Consider the following 15691-nt stretch of genomic DNA (forward strand, 5'->3'; position numbering starts at 1 on the left):
CCCACGCGGCCCGTTGCAAACCTTGTAGGAGAAGGTTTTATCCACTGGTGCCGCGTCTGCTACAAACATGTTAGATTGGTTTCGTTCCAATGCGGTTTCTCACTGATTACGCTGCCGCGTATGGAAGACTGCATTGACAACTTGGGCTACACCAAATACATTACTAAACTAGACCTGTTAAAAGAATACTGGCAATTACCATTGACAGAGAGAGCATCCAGAATATCCGTATTCATCTCTCCCCATTATTTCCTTCAGTACACGGTCATGGCTTTTGTCATGTGCAACGTGTCTGCCACCATCCAGCGCCTTATGAACCATGTGTTGTCGGGTCTGTCAAACTGCCATGCTTATTTGGATGATCACATTGTGTGTGCTCACTCCTGGAAAGAGCATGTGCAGGTTGTCAACCAGGTGTCTACTAGCGGCAACCTCACCCTCAATCTGGCCAAATGTGACTTTCGTGAACCCACTGTCACTTATCTAGGTTGACAGGTGGGACTGGGGCAAGTGCGCCTGGTTGAAGCCAAGGTCTCTGCTGGTTCAAAATATCCTGTCGCCTCTGTCAGGAAAGCCCTGCATAGTGTTCGACTATTAACTTCTCCTCCGTGGTCCATCCCTTAACCAACATGCTCACTGTGCTTGCCACTCCCGACTTCACAAAACATTTCAAACCTGAGGTGGATGCCAGTGCAGTGGGCGCTGGTTCCAGCTCTGCATTGCAGAGGGGGTTGACCATCCAGCATGTCTCCAAAAAGTTTAGCACTCATCAGGCCAACTACTATGTTACGGCCTTGAGTCGTTGGCAGTAATGCTCCCCTCTCACTGTATGCGTTTGTGTGTCTGTCTATCTGTCTGTGTGTGTCTGTGTGTGAGTGTGTGGTTTTGTGTGCATGTCCAAGAGAGACAGTGTGTAGCATGAATAGATCATTTCCTTGTTGATCAAGAACATCCTCCCGTGAGGGATGTTTTTAATGAGTCTTGCGTGAAATTCTTTTATTTCTACCACCTTTTATGGTGAAATAACTTTTAAATCAACATCCGATTCATCAATATGAACATTTATTATGCAAACTGCAACAACACTGAAAACAACAAAAGAGAACACAACAGAACATATGACCTGGAATCAAAAGTTATATGCGATATGTGATGTATGTATTTTACAGAAACTGATTTTTAGCAAGCCATCCTCACATCTCCAGCTGGCTTGCTGGGAACGTACTATCTGAATTTGGAGCAGCCTCTGAAGGTATCAGCTGCTCATCAGCAGAGATGGTGGGGGACATTTCATTAGTGAGCGGAGAATGACCTGGAGTGAAGAGAAGGAGCAAAAATTATGAAGCATTTCAGTGCAGAGGAGGTCTTAGAAATGGTCACGCAGCCTTTATCAGGACTTATCTGAATAAGACACAAGCTTCAGGGGGAGTCTGACATGGAAAGATCACTGGAGCCCTTTACTCCTGAGAGTGTCTCTGACCTTTCCTCTGAACCATTCCTCTGACACTGTGGATCCTGCCCATCCTAACAGTGAGTGGACAGCAAAAAATGGACAAGTCTGCATTCAGCACCACCGGCTTGATGCCACAGACCACAACATAGCACAACGTCTCGGCATGAGGTGGATGAGAGAAAGCTGGTACCTTTAGAGGCCCCTACAAATAGAGACGTTCCCTAACAATCCAGCGGAGTATGGGCTAAAAATATGTTTCTCTAAAATACACACATGTACATCACATATACCTTTGTTTCCAGGTCATGTGTTCTGTTGTGTTCTCTTTTGTTGTTGTTTTAATGTTGTCCATTGATGAATCAGATGTTGATTTAAAAGTTATTTCACCATAAAAGTTCATGCAAGACTCATGAAAAACATCCATCAAAGGAGGATGTTCTTTATCAACAATGACATCATCAGGTCATGCTACATACTGTCTCCCTTGCACATGTAAACAAACCACACTCATACACAGACACACTCACACTTGTGGTCCTTGGTTGTCATGTGGCTCCATTATAATAAATGGGAAAATTACAAGAATTTCATGCATCAACCTACAATGAGAAAATGATTGATAGTTTTCTTCTAAATGAAATGTTAACATCACAGAATGCATGGTTTTATACTGGAATGGCAGTCAGATTAAAAACTGTAGTTATGATGGAAGTCTATGGGGAATTTTTGGCCACAAAGGTATCCAGAGGGAGTATCTGACACTACATAAAAATACTAATGCAATTGAAATCAATTTTATTGCTAATCTTTGACATATCCAAGACTATAATTACCACCAAAGTCCCATCAATCTCCTGTTATTTTATGAAAAATAATTCATTTTTTTTGTAAACAACATTTAAAACTTTGTTCAGTGGCATTTAAAAGATGAAAATCCTGAAAATGATTGAAATTGTGGCACTTTTCAGCACGTCTGAAGTTGTTTAAATGATTCATGAAAAAAAGTAGAAAAAAATATTGAAGTATGAGGATTTTATGGCAGTTTCTTTATGCCTGTACATTTTTACCACAAAGGTGTCCAGAGGGTTCAAAATGCATCACAAGAGTATAAATGACATGTGAGAGTAAAAGATACTGGATTTCAAACATTTGGCTAAAGAGAAGAGTTCCTGCAAAAATTCAGTAACTGTGTTAGTGTCGTCACTGTGGCCATGTTAGCATGTCTCTATTAGTATTCAAGTCAAAGACCAGCTGGTCTCCAGTTGTTGGTTGGTCTTAGAGACGTGTTAGCCTCGATGAAGACTCTGTGTCAGGAGGAACAAACTCCACACGTCAACAAATTCTCCATTCATACCAACACAATAACAAATTTTCACACTAAACCAAAATAATTCAGTAAATGTTTTGTATTTTCAATGAGAGTGCTACTGTTCCCTGTATGTCTCAGTTTCTTGACTCATCTCAAACCACTTCACTGTGGTAGAGTTGATCAAAATATACTCGATAAAGATATCCTCGCCTTTGTGTGCTCATGTCTCAAAAGCGAGTTTAACAAACGTCTGCCCTGCTGTGGCTTGTTCATGTGACTGGCTTCTGTTCTTGTGGTGTTCCTGAGAACAACTTCTCTTAATGCAGGTGGAGGTCACAGTAGTCAGACTATAGAGTAGTGTAGTCCATCACATAGTTCAGCTTCATCATGGCTGGGAACCTGCAGCTACTCATCCTCATGTGTGAGTTAAAACTTATTCTCAGCTTCTTTTCTTGTTAATGTTGCCTAATGTTTAATGTAGGATACTCAGCCATGTGATGACACTCATGTCACTGACTTCTGTTACTGATGTGTTGTCTTACACCACTATAACAAATTAGAGTTGCTGATGAACTATTGTTGAATCTGTTTTCAATTTTTAATATTTCCTCCACCAGGTTTCTTTCTTGAGCTCAAAGCACAAGGTCAGTCTCTGAGTTTAATGTTTTCTCTTTTCATTGGAAGAGCAGTTTAAAAGTATTTTTAATCATTTTGAAAAACTTTTCATGTCTCATCATGGATCATTAGTAAATGTAATTAATGTAACATACATTTACCTCTAACATTTCAGACCTTCCTCCTCCTAATTTGATGGTGAATCCACAGGAGATTGAAGAAACCGATTCAGTCTTTCTCAACTGTCAGACTCCATCATCTGTTTCTGTGTCTCAGTGTTATTTCAAGTTTTTAAGAGACAAACCAGCCAAGTCTTTCTCCTGTCTGAAGACACTTTCAGCAACTGGACTTCTGTCACTGACACAGCAACGTTCACCTGCTACAGTTGAAGTGACATGTTTTTACCTTGATATGTTTTCATCTCCAGAGAGTAACATGTTGACCATCACCATACACAGTGAGTCCAAACTACTGAGAAATTATTCATAGTTTAAAATCTGTATCTGATGTACTTTTATTTTTCAGAGGTTCTTCCACCTAAACTGACAGTGACTCCACAGCTGATCACAGAGACAGAGTCAGTGGCATTGATCTGTGAGACTCCATCATCAGTTTCTGTGTCTCAGTGTTTTTTGTTCTTTATGAGAACAAACACGTCCAGAGCTGTCTCTTGTCTGAAGCCACTGACAGGAACTGAGCTTCTGTCGATGTCACAGCAGAGTTCACCTGCTGAGGTTGAAGTAACATGTTATTATACAGTGGAGCGTAGAGGAGAACAACATCCATCTCCACACAGTAACAGAGCCTCCATCAGCATACTGAGTAAGTGGCCATGCTACCATGTTCTTGGTTGTATCACTAAGTCAATGTATTGTCAATGTTGCAAACCAGAAATAATGGAAAAAATCCTTTTTAAAATGTTACAATGATACATAGCTGGAGACTGTGATGTTTTATGAGAGCTTAACCAGTGCAGCAAATTCTCTGAATTGGGGTTTGGTGAAAAAGAAAAGTTGCTACTGTACTTATTAGGACAAATTTTAATTTGCTTGTGTTCACGTAGAACTGACAGGCACACGTCCATCCACAACAACCCAGGAGATGACAACCCAGACAATCACATCTTTCAGAATGACCACAGGTGGGACACACGTTTAAACAAACATTCATAACATTACTCCAAACCAGTTACTGAAAATGTTATTTTTAACATCTCTTTACATGCACTAGCTCTGACTCTCAGAAGGCCAAGAATGACTATGAAGCCACGCTCTGCTTCTCTTACATCAGTGAAGCCAACATTAGGTGACAATCCAGGAAGTGAGAAACTGTTCTCCGTCTCTCCTTTTATTTACATGGTAACATTTTACTTTTAGCAATCATGAGTGATGACACTGGTCGTTCTTCTGTAGCTACTTTCCTCTCAGCATCAGTGAAAACAACAAAAGGTAATTGTGTCATATTGTCTGTGATTCTTGAGATACTTGACATTTGTAATGTTTTTTGTCTTCTGTTACTGATATAACTTTCTCTGCTGCAGATAGTTTGACCTCTGCAGACCCAAAGAATCCAGCATCTGGTGATGAACTAAGAGGTAGAAACAGATTTTTAATCTTTGCATCAAACTGCTGAGATTCTTAGATAGGGATATTCATCTATCTATTGCTAATATACGACATTTAACTGGTTGAACTCAGATCACTGTCACATGCAGAAATACTCTGACGACACATCCATAGTGGCGTGTGTGAGGGTAGGGCAGGATGGGGGATATAAGGACCTAATAGGACCTTTCAGTGTCTGGAGTAAAAAGAACGGCCAAGACCAAGGAGCTGGTCATCGACTTCTGTAGGTCCAAGCCTCCTCTGCTGCCTATTAACATCCTGGGCGAGGATATTGAGGTGGTAAAGACCTACAAATTCCTGGGGGTGCATCTGCAGATGGGTCAGAGTAGGCTTTTCTTCTTGGAGAGGCTCTGGTCTTTTGATGAAATGCTGGTCATGTTTTATCAGTCTGGTGGAGAGACAGACGAGGAGCAAGTTCTTGTCCATCAGGGGAAATGCAAACCATCCCCTCCACCATGTCCTGGTGGGGCAGACCAGCAGCCGCTATGGCTCCTCACAATCCACTCCTGGACAGAGCGCCACAGGAGGTCCTAAATGCCAGCTATCATTAGACCACTGAACTCCAAGCCATAGTCCCCTGTGACCTAGCTTCATATCTACATGTTACCTGTGTATTTATTTATTTTAACATTTTAACTGTATCTTATTCTTATAGTTGTTACACAGCAAATCAAGACGAGTTGAATTCTTGGTTTTAAACTAGACATACACCAGTAGAGTTAATTAAAAAACTAACACTGGTTGGTGTTAAGCAGTGTGTTAAATTTACTACGAGAAGAGTCAAATTTACTCTAACTTAGTTAAAGGCACCAACACTCGAAAAAGTGTTAAATTAACACTCTGAGGTGTGGACCCATACAGACAAGTGTTAAGATCAACTCTTACAGTGTTAATTTGGGTATGCTGATTTTACTGTGTATCCTTTAAGGTTTTAATAGTTAAGGTTTTACTGTTTATAACTGTTTTTGTTTGTTTTGTCTTGTTTACTGTGTTGTGTTGCTATCTTTCTGTCTGTCTGTCTGTCTGTCTGCTGAACTTGTCAATGACCTTTTTTCTTAATCAGGTGAGATAGTGTGGACGGTCGGAACAGTTGTCACCCTGAGTGTCGTCTTTCTTGGATTTGCACTTCTCTCTCACCAGAGCAGGATTGGTAAGAGTAAAAAACTGAATTCATTTTTTGGAGGCTTCATTATATATAGCCTATATATTTAATGTATATATATGTATATATATATATATATATATATATATATAATATATATATATATATATACATATATATATATATATATATGTATATATATATATATATACATATATATATATATGTATATATATATATATAATGTATATATATATATATATATATATATATATATATATAAAATATATATATATATTTAATATATATATTATTATCAGTCTGTGTTCTATGGTGCATTAATGAAGTTTTCTAAATATCATTGTTTTTATTTTATTTTAGGTAAATGTGCTTCCACGGGGTAAGGCTTTTTAGATCTTAAATACATGAGTGCTAGTTTGCCACTTCTTTTGGAATATTACTATGCTTTGCATTCATTCTTCAAAACCAAACACTGTCATCTAATGACTAAATGAAAGGAAAATTAGTTTCTCATAAATGTAAATATTTTAATTTCAGAAGAATCTTAACTCATGTTCACTTCATTTTATATACTAGTACATATTTTTTGTATACTATTGGACTTATAATCAATCATCAATTATCCATATTTATAAATATATTTATGCTGATACTGTGCAATAACTAGCAATAACTTCTATATATATATATATATATATGAGCAACAACAATGGTTCATTCAGGCCCCGTACATATTGTTACATATTTATATTTCTTATATTTTTACAAAAATTCTTATTGCCTACATTGCTCTTGTTATTAACACTGGTGCACTTTGGGTAGGAGCTGCTGCTGTAATGAAAAGTAATTTCCCCCTGGGATCAATAAAGCAATTCTGATTCTGAATATTAATGACAACTGTTAACCAAAAATCAAAGTCTGAGTTTTAGGCTTCATAATTCATAGATGCCTATGGAAAATAATATGGACAATAGATGTGCTTTTAAAAGACACAAGACTACTAATAAACTGTCCTTCTTTTTACCTTTAGAGCAAAAGTCAGCGTCGTAGGTAACAAGACATATGTTGCTCATCTCCATTCACTGCTATCATTCCACTCCAATCCAAATACATTATGTTATCAGTGCACAATATATAACAGTTGTTTATTTATATGTGATTATTAAAGATGTTGTTTATCTTTTAGATGACTGGAAATCTTTGGTAAGTCTCACAACAAGCAGTGATTTCAGTAATCCTGCTTCTACTGACAGATTTATCTTCATACAATAATTATTCTGTCTGTAGATAAGACTGTCCTCACTCTTCCTTCCATCTAACATCTTAATAAATCATTTGCAGGCTGATTATGATGAAACCTACAGTATTGTCACCTATGAGTGCAAAAATGGTGAGTTGCTTCATTCTCTGGATGTAACAGTCAAGGAGATTATTCACTTGGTGGTGAAACGTCTGCTGAAATTTACAGTGGCTTGAAGTTAAACAGAAACACATAACATGTCATTACAGCTCCAAATCAATGAAATGACTGAGGGCACTAATGGAAGTCCATTTATTTCTTTTTGTTTCTTCTCTGTAGTGTGACAGCAGCAGTACCTCAGACCCTCTGCCCTTTGGACCAGCTCCAGATTTATTGCACATCTCTCCAAATCATTATTTTTCTTGCATGCTAGTTCTTAGAATAGTGTAATGGCTTTACATAACTGCAGTCTCAGTCAATGGCTACGTTTGCATCGACAATATTTTTTACAACCCAATTGAAAACATTCAGATCCGAAATTTTAACTGAAGTGTTACTTGGATGCTTAATAAAATAATTTGATGAAATATACTGTACATGTTTTTATTTACCTGGAAACATGAGAGAATATGTTTGTGGCCAGGCAATAGGCAGCACTCTAAAATAATAACAAACAGATACCACTAGGGATAATTAAAAGAGCCCTTGGACTTTGTAAAAAGGCTCATAGTTTGTTTTTGTTTTTTTTAAATCAGGGGACAAGAGTTAAGAACCAAGCAGGAGACAGAACTTCCAATTAAAACTAGATATACTGCAATAAAACATGGATGGTACCACCCGAAAATAAATTTACAATGAAACACTAAAAACACTACAGCTCTTATAACTCAGGTCAACTGCAGCGTGCTGCTCCCATCTGCTTGTACTTCCTCAAACGTCCTCATAGCTACCGGCTACCTCTAAGTTGGAGCGATGAAGCCCATGTGGAAGTGCAAAATTGCAGTTCTTTAAGTGGCCACTTGAGGCTGGTTCCAAAAGGGAGAAAATCCTCATAGACCCCCATGTTAAGAAGCCAAACTTTACAGTAATATTACAGCCTGGTACAAAAACACTGTTTTGGCCTCAATAGTTTATTTCACTATTCATGACAACTGTACAGAGGATGATTTTTTTCCCTAACTCATTAGTTTATTTTTTAAGGTTTAAAGTTTGTCATAATTAAGGGAGCTAACGGGTAGTGGAGAGTGAGTGGACAGGTCTCAATGTCTGACACAAAACCTCCTTGTCCATATTTGGAGTATCCAAGTATCCAATGGGTGACATCATTAAGGGTTTGTGCGAACAAGCACCTACCTCATGGGCGCAGAATCGGTCGTCGGAGTGTCTTCCAGAACTGTTAGAACTATTATGACTGTTTTTTTGTTGAGGGACGATTCTGTCTGTGCCATGTAAGAAACTGCTTCATCGTGGTCCAGGGTTTCATTGCTGCTTGTGGATGTCTTCTGTGTGTCAGGACATTCTCTGATCTTGTCCCTGTGGTTACAGTATGCTGAAATAGCAGGTGGACATTTTTTGCTCTGGCCACCCCAAGGTGATGACCTGTCTCAACACTGAGAGTTGCTCATCTTGGGCTGTGGTAGCTCTGATCTCTGCCATTTTTTTGTCACTTACTGGTGCGTTACTAACACATGGACTTACAAGTGCTTGTAAGTCCATACCTTCGCGTGGAGTTTTAGGGGAGCTGATCTGGTCCGATTCGACGACTACCTGGCGACCATACATGTACTGATGAAACCGTTTGCATCCAAAAAGCACTGCACATAGCTCTAGCATAGTTTTCTCCTGTCTTGTTCAGTGCTTTGGATGCGTATGCGACTGGTTTCTCTTCCTGTAGCAGTACGGCTCCTAAGCCACATATTGATGCGTCGACTTGCAGCTTTACATATTTTGTGTGGTCAGAGTAGCACAGGACCAGGGTCCTGTGTCAGAAGATCTTTCATTTTTTGAAAAGCTGTGTCCTGATTTGAGTCCCCCACAAACTCATTGTTCTCTATCTGTGGCGTGGGGATACCTGTGCTGTCCATCTTCCATTGGCAGGTCGACACCATGTGTTGTTAACTGGCTGTGGTCTAATAAAGGACAGTTAAGTGAACTAACTGTGCCCTGGCACCTGTTGCTCACGTCATCATATAGAGGAACCATAGCAAGGCCCAAAATACTAAACATAACTTCATAGAATCTGAAGGTCCGGACTGGTTATCCCACCTGTCACACAGGTTCTCTCGGCTGTTGTCTGGTCCAGATGCTGCGATTGCTATCATATATAGTTTGCATCATTACGTACAGTGAGGTGCAAACTGTATGCAATCACCGGCTCCTTCCCCTCTTGAACTTTTGCCAATACCGCTCACTACAGTGACCGACAAGGGCCAAACAGACGGCAACAACCCAATACGTCTCAGTTCGAGAAAACACCTACAAATACAGAAACGCTGCAAAATCACAAACTCTAAACGAGGTACAGAAAGAAGAACGTGGTGCAAATGAAAAAAATGTCTTTGGGATATGCCTGGACTGCCTCTAACAAAAGGCATCCAAGAGGCATCTTTACTAGAACCATCTCAACTGACTCCTCTTCCCAAATCTGAGCTCCTCCTGTGTGACTGAGCTCCTTACCCTATCTCTAAGGCTGAGCCAGGCCACCCTGCGAAAGCGATCTTGTTCTTTTGGTCATTACCATTACCCAAAGTTCGAAGCGTAGATCAACCGGTAAATTGAGAGCTTTGCCTTTCAACTTAGTTCTCTCTTCACCACGACAGACCGGTTAAGCGCCCACATCACAGATGCTGCTACGATGTGTCTGTCAATCTCCTGCTTTATCCTAGCCTCTGTGAACAAGATCCCAAGATACTCCTCCACTTGAGGCAGGACCTCCTCTCCAACCCCAAGTGGGCAATTCACCCTTTTCTGACTGAGGGCCATGGCCTCAGACTTGGAAGTGTGATATTCATCCCAGCTGATTCACACTCAGCTGCAAACCACTCCAGTCAGAGGAGTCTGGAGGTTGTAATTCGATGCAGCTAAGAGGACCACATCATCTGCAAAAAGCAGAGACAACATCCTCCAACCACCAAACTTAACACCTTTCACTGGCCGGCTGTACCTAGAAATTCTGTCCATAAAAAAAAGGGCAGCCCTGGCCGAGACCAACCCTCACCTGGAACGAGTCTGACTTCATGGACTACATCAGCTCCATGGACCAAACTCTCTCTCCTTTGGTACAGGGACTGAGTGGCCCTTAGCAAGGGGTCGTCTGCCCCATATTCCAGGAGTACCCCCAACAGGGTGCCTCTGGGGACACAGTTGTAAGCCTTCTCCAAATCCATAAAACACATGTGGACTGGTTGGGCAAACTCCCATTTTCCCTCCAGTGCCTTAGCAAAGTTAAAGAGGTGGTCCATGGTTCCACGCCTGGGACGAAAACCACATTGTTCCTCCTCATCTCTTTGTTAGGTTTACTTAACTTTCATAACATTATTACAAACCACTTACTGAAAATGTTATTTAGTAACATCTCTTTACATGCACTAGCTCTGACTCTCAGAAGACCAAGAAAAACTATTCAGCCACACTCTGCTTCTCTTACATCAGTAAAACCAACATCAGGTGACAAAGTTTTCCTTTAGATGGTGGTAATATTGATTCCTGAAAATATCTTCTTAATAATCCAGGAAGTGAGAAACTGTTATTTATCTTTTTATTTACATGATAACATTTTACTTTAGCAATCATGTGTGATTTGTTCATTCAGAAGGTCCGACTGACAGACAGACTTTGGTTTTTCCACATGACACTGTTCGTTCTTCTGTTGCTACTTTCCTCTCAGACACAGTGAAAACTACAAAAGATAATGTGTCATGTTGCCTGTGATCCTTGAAAATTGTAATGTTTTTTGTCTTCTGGTACTGATATACTGTAACTCTCGCTGCTGCAGGTAGTTTGACCTCTGCAGACCCAATGAATCCAGCATCTGGCGATGAACTAGTAGGTAGAAAAAGATTTTTAATCTTTGCATCAACGTGCGAGAATGAAATTCTTAGATGGGGATATTTATAAATATTTTTACCACATCTATCCCATGCAAGTTGCTAATTTGAATCATTTAACTGGTTACTTTAAGTGATTAGTTTATGCTTAATAGATCATTTTGGAATAACTGTCAAATTTTGAGGTGACCAACCCAAAAACCAGAATGATGAACAATAATAAAGAGCAGTGTTTGTGACCCAGCATGTTATCAGTGACCACCCTGAAGAGAAGTTTCACAGGTTTTATGCTGATCTTGGCCTTTTTTTCTTAATCAGGCAAGATAGTGTGGACAATTGGAGCAGTTGTGACCCTGAGTGTTGTCTTTCTTGGATTTTTTCTTGGATTTGCACTTCTCTTTAGCCAGAGCAGGATTGGTAAGAGAAAAAAAAAAACAAAAACAAAAAACATACAACTAAATTCAGTTTATAAGCCTTCATTATGTGTATCAATTAAATTGTTCTCTGGTAGTGAAATGCCAATTACTCTGTGTTTCATGGGCGAATTAATTAAGTTTTCTAAATATGATTTTTTTTATTTTATTTTAGAGAAATGTGCTTCCAAGGGGTGAGAATTTTTAAGATCTTAAAGACATGAGTGCTAGCCTGCAACTTCTTTTTAATATTACTCTGCTTTGCATTGATTATTTCATATTATTAATTCCCCCAAACCAACCACTGTCATCTAATGATGACAATGTCTTCAGTGACTTAAATGTCTTAAATGAAAAAAAAAATTACTTTGTTATAAATGTGCCTATTGTACTCTATCGCTGGATGGTTTGGGTGTTTGAAATGACTCATGCAAACATTATATTCATTTCTAAAGCTGTAGGAGGCTTATGCAGCTTCTGTGTTCTCTCATGAGTTCTCATTGCCTTCCTTTGATACTGTCCAATATGCATTTGTTTCTCTCTATATATAATCTGCTGTTAAAAGACACAAGACTACTAATAAACTATCCTTTTTTTTTTCCAAACAACAAAAGTCAATGTCATAGGTAAACCAAGACATATGCTACTCATCTGCATTCACTGCTACCATTCTAATCATGCCAATGCCTTATGTTGTCTATGCACTGTATATTTTATTCATATGTGATTATTAAAGGTATTTTGTTTATCTTTTAGATGACTAGAAATCTTTGGTAAGTCTCACAACGAGAAGTGATTTAATCCTGCTTCTACTGACAGATTTACCTTCACACAACCTTCAGACTATTCTGTCTGTATATTTGTCTGTCCTCATTCTCCTTTTATTCTTATTAAATCATTTGCAGGCTGATTATGATGAAACCTACAGTATTGTCACCTATGAGTGCAAAAATGGTGAGTTGCTTCAGTCTCTGGAGTCGAGTAAATTATTCACTTGGTGGTGAAACATCTGCTGAAACTGAAAGTGGCTTGAACAGAAACACATGTCATTACAGCTACAAATCAATGAATGGACCATATGATGTGAAATGACTGAGGGCACTAAAGGAAGTCCATTTATTTCTCTGTGTTTCTTGTCCGTAGAGTGACAGCAGCAGTACCTCAGACCCTCGGCCCCACCCTTTTCTTGCTTGTTTATATTAAAGTTACTTGGTGTTTGTATTAGTATCGCATTAAGACGTTTATAGAATAGTGTAATGGATTTACTTAACTGCAGTCTCAGTCAATGGCTACATTTGCATCGACAATATTTTTCTAGCTCAGTTTGAAATAATTCTGTTCAGAAATTTTAACCGAAGTGTTACATGGATGCTAAATAAAATAATTTGATGAAATATACTGTACATGTTTTATTTACCTGGAAACATGAGAGAATATGTTTGTGGCCAGGCAACAGGCAGCACTCTAAAATAGAAATATTAATAAATAGACACCACCTATGGATAATTAAAAGAGCCCTAGGACTCTGTAAAAGGCTCACAGGTTCTTTAAAATCAGGGGACAAGAGTTAAGAACCAAGGAGATAGAACTTCCAATTAAAACTACATTTATTACAATAAAACATGGGACGGTACCATCCGAAAATAAATTCACAATGAAATACGACAACCTGGCCCATCAGTTCAGTTTTCCAGGGTGGCAGCCAGGCAGCAACCTCCGGGTCTTATGCAGCAACTTCCACGTGGGCGATGAAGCCCACATGGAAGTGTAAAATTGCAGTTCATCAAATGACTGCTTGAGGCTTCCTGGCAAATCCCCATAGACCCCCATGTTAAAAAGCCAAACTGTTCCAGCAAAATAAAAACATATATGGTAAAAACACACAGCACTCAGATAAAAACCATGGCTAAAGGTTAGCAGTCTCTGCGACAATTGAAGTTCTATAGTGAGCTGGTGGGATTGACATATATTTGGCCTAGCTGAATGCCTTAGTTGTACCTCACCCTCATCCCCGTCTACTGCTGTTTGATCTATGCCAGTGATATACTCAAAAAAACATAAAGGGAACACTAAAATAACACATCGTAGATCTGAATGGTGGATGGAACAAGACATGATGTCCCAGATGTGCTTGATTGGATTCAGGTTTGGGGAACGGCAAGTCCATAGCATCAATGTCTTCATCACGCAGGAACTTCTGACACAGTACAGTCACATGAGGCCTAGCATTGTCATGCATCAGAAGGAACCCAGGGCCCACTGCACCAGCATATAGTCTCACAATACATCTGAGGATCTCATCCATGTACCTAATGGCAGCCAGAGTAGCTCTGGCTATCACATGAAGGGCTGTACAACCCTCCAAAGAAATGCCTCCCCACACCATTACTGACCCACTGCCAAACTGGTCATGCTGGAGGATGTTGCAGGCAGCATAACGTTCTTCACACCGTCTCCGGAGTATGTCACGTCTATCACATGTGCTCAGTGTGCACCCGCTCTCATCCGTGAAGACGCATGTGGCTTATCTGCCAATCTCAATGTTCTCCGGCAAATCCTAATCACATGTTGAGCTGTAAGCACAAGCCCCACATATGGATATTGGGCCCTCATACCACCTTCATCGAGTCTGTTTCTGACACTCTGAGCAGAACCATGCATATTAGTGGCTTGCTGGAGGTCATTTGGCAGGACTCTGGCAGTCATCCTCCTGTTCCTCCTTGCACAAAGGAGGAGGTAGCGGAATTGCTGCTGGGTTGTTGCCCTCCTACGGCCCCCTCCATGTCTCCTGGTGTACTGGCCAGTATCCTGGTATCTCCTCCATGCTCTGGACACTGTGTTGACAGACACAGCAAACCTTCTTGCCACAGCTCGCATTGATGTGCCATCCTGGATGAGCTGCACTGCCTGAGTAACTTCTGTGGGTTGTAGACACCGCCTCATGCTACCTCTAGGGATGAGATCACTGACAAAATGCAAAAGTGACCAAAACATCAGCCAGAAAGGATGAGAACAGAGAATGGTCTGTGGTCACCACCTGCTGAACCACTCCTTTATAGGGGTTGTCTTGCTAATTGCCTCTCATTTCCACCTGTTGTCTGTTTAATTTGCACAACAGTAGGTGAAATTGATTCACAAGTGATTCAGTGAATCAATCACACTTCCATCAAAAGGTAAATTTCACAGTAGTATGATTGACTTGGAATTACATTGTGTTGTTTAGGTATTCCCTTTATTTTTTTGAGGAGTGTAGTAGAATGAGGGTGCTGGGGTTTGATCTTCTTCCCTTGGCTTAGCTACTGGGATCTGGACCTGAAGGGGTGTGCAGGGTTTAAGTGCATTGCTGCATAAAACCTCTTTGCCTCCCCATTCTGGCCTAACGTAGTAGCAGGGCTGGCTCTACCTAATTTAGTGCCCTAGGCGAGATTACTCTCCGCCGTTTACAGAGTAAACTTATTACATTACAAGCAAAAACAAGTAGTAATAATAATAATAATAAAAAAACTGCTGCAGCTTGTATTTTCATCACTTGGCTACTGAATTTCAAGACAATATCAAAAGTGATAAGACAGTAGGAGGATGACCTGTTTTTTTCCCACCCACTCATCACCTGTTTTTTTTTCCACCTGCTAATCTACTGTTTCACACTCCAGTACAGTATGTGGCAGCAGTGCACCTTTAAGTTGGATGCCAGTGGCCCGACCGTACCCGCCAATTAAGGAGAAGAAGAAGAAGTGGAGCAGTAGTAGTAGTAGTAGTAGTAGCAAAGACGTTCAAGTATATTTGACCAATGACCATAGAAACAATAAGGATAACGCTGGTAAAAAATGGAAAGAAAAGGGTGGGGCTGAGAAGGCTGAGAAATGA

General features: G+C 39.9%; 1 protein-coding gene across 1 annotated transcript; it reads left to right on the forward strand.

The window, feature by feature from the left end:
- Positions 1–3808: 3808 nt before the first annotated feature.
- LOC125006379 lies at positions 3809–7948 on the forward strand. The gene is made up of 12 exons (XM_047582359.1): positions 3809–3834; positions 3903–4199; positions 4441–4518; positions 4608–4682; positions 4754–4825; positions 4918–4971; positions 6066–6152; positions 6486–6504; positions 7156–7175; positions 7312–7328; positions 7467–7515; positions 7705–7948. The coding sequence occupies exons 1-12, from the start codon at positions 3813–3815 to the stop codon at positions 7707–7709; spliced, it is 795 nt and encodes a 264-aa protein (XP_047438315.1). The 5' UTR covers positions 3809–3812; the 3' UTR covers positions 7710–7948.
- The last annotated feature ends 7743 nt before the right edge of the window (positions 7949–15691 follow it).

This window comes from Mugil cephalus, chromosome 4 (genome assembly GCF_022458985.1).
Source record: "Mugil cephalus isolate CIBA_MC_2020 chromosome 4, CIBA_Mcephalus_1.1, whole genome shotgun sequence".
Taxonomy (NCBI): domain Eukaryota; kingdom Metazoa; phylum Chordata; class Actinopteri; order Mugiliformes; family Mugilidae; genus Mugil; species Mugil cephalus.

Excerpts from the sequence above, each read along its gene's own strand:
- LOC125006379 (XM_047582359.1), top strand. The coding sequence starts at position 3,813 with ATGTTGACCATCACCATACACA. Across the intron at positions 4,519-4,607 it reads ATCTTTCAGAATGACCACAG|CTCTGACTCTCAGAAGGCCA; the intron begins GTGGGACACACG and ends TACATGCACTAG. Across the intron at positions 4,972-6,065 it reads ATCTGGTGATGAACTAAGAG|GTGAGATAGTGTGGACGGTC; the intron begins GTAGAAACAGAT and ends TTTCTTAATCAG.